This window comes from Phalaenopsis equestris, unplaced genomic scaffold, assembly GCF_001263595.1.
Source record: "Phalaenopsis equestris unplaced genomic scaffold, ASM126359v1 Scaffold190822, whole genome shotgun sequence".
Taxonomy (NCBI): domain Eukaryota; kingdom Viridiplantae; phylum Streptophyta; class Magnoliopsida; order Asparagales; family Orchidaceae; genus Phalaenopsis; species Phalaenopsis equestris.
The window spans coordinates 225-856 of record NW_018210771.1 but is presented as its reverse complement, the minus strand read 5'-3'; the positions used below and the strand labels follow the sequence as shown (position 1 = coordinate 856).

At 42.2% G+C, this 632-nt stretch overlaps 1 protein-coding gene across 1 annotated transcript; it reads left to right on the top strand.

Annotated features, from left to right (window-relative positions):
• Window positions 1-411, top strand: LOC110034588 (14 kDa proline-rich protein DC2.15-like; the record flags this gene model as incomplete). Its single annotated transcript, XM_020738838.1, is given in 1 exon segment — window positions 1-411. A coding segment is annotated over 1 exon segment (196 nt), but the record flags the coding sequence as incomplete, so codon positions are not given.
• Window positions 412-632: the final 221 nt, after the last annotated feature.

Below are 632 nucleotides of genomic sequence, written 5' to 3'. Positions count from 1 at the left end.
GGGCGGCGGCGGCGGCCGGCTTTCGAGAAAATGCTGCTCATTGCTGGATGGGTTGGCGGCCGGCGAGGCGGCGGCTTGCCTTTGCACGGCGATAAAGGAGACTGTGGCTGGAATTAATGTGGAATGGGATGTGGGCTTGAGCATTGTGGTTAGTTCTTGCAAGAAGAAGGTGCCTGATGGCTTCAAGTGTGTGTGAAGGCATTAATAATTTCTCCTTGTTTCTTTCGTTCTGTGTGCTGGTGTTTTTCTGTGATGTGTGAGCTTATTAGTATTGCTGGTTGAGTTCTGTTTGTCGTATGTGTTGGTAACATATGAGTGTTTGGTTTTGATGAGTTCTTGTTTTTGTGATGTATGAAGTGCAGATTTTCTGTAATTTAGCAGAGATGTTATTCTTTTGCTGTATTTTTCTTATGGATTGGTTTTGAAGATTTATTCAAATTAGACAAAAAAAACTTTGAATTTAGATTGATCATATTAATTTAACATAGAATTTGACCCATCGGATCAAATTGACCTAAATATAACTCAGATTTGTCAGAAAATAATCTGTTCGGTGTGTCTGGACGACCAATCACCGGCAGCCACATCGTTATACTCATCATCTGTGGGCTACGTGGAAGTCGTCGGTTCGC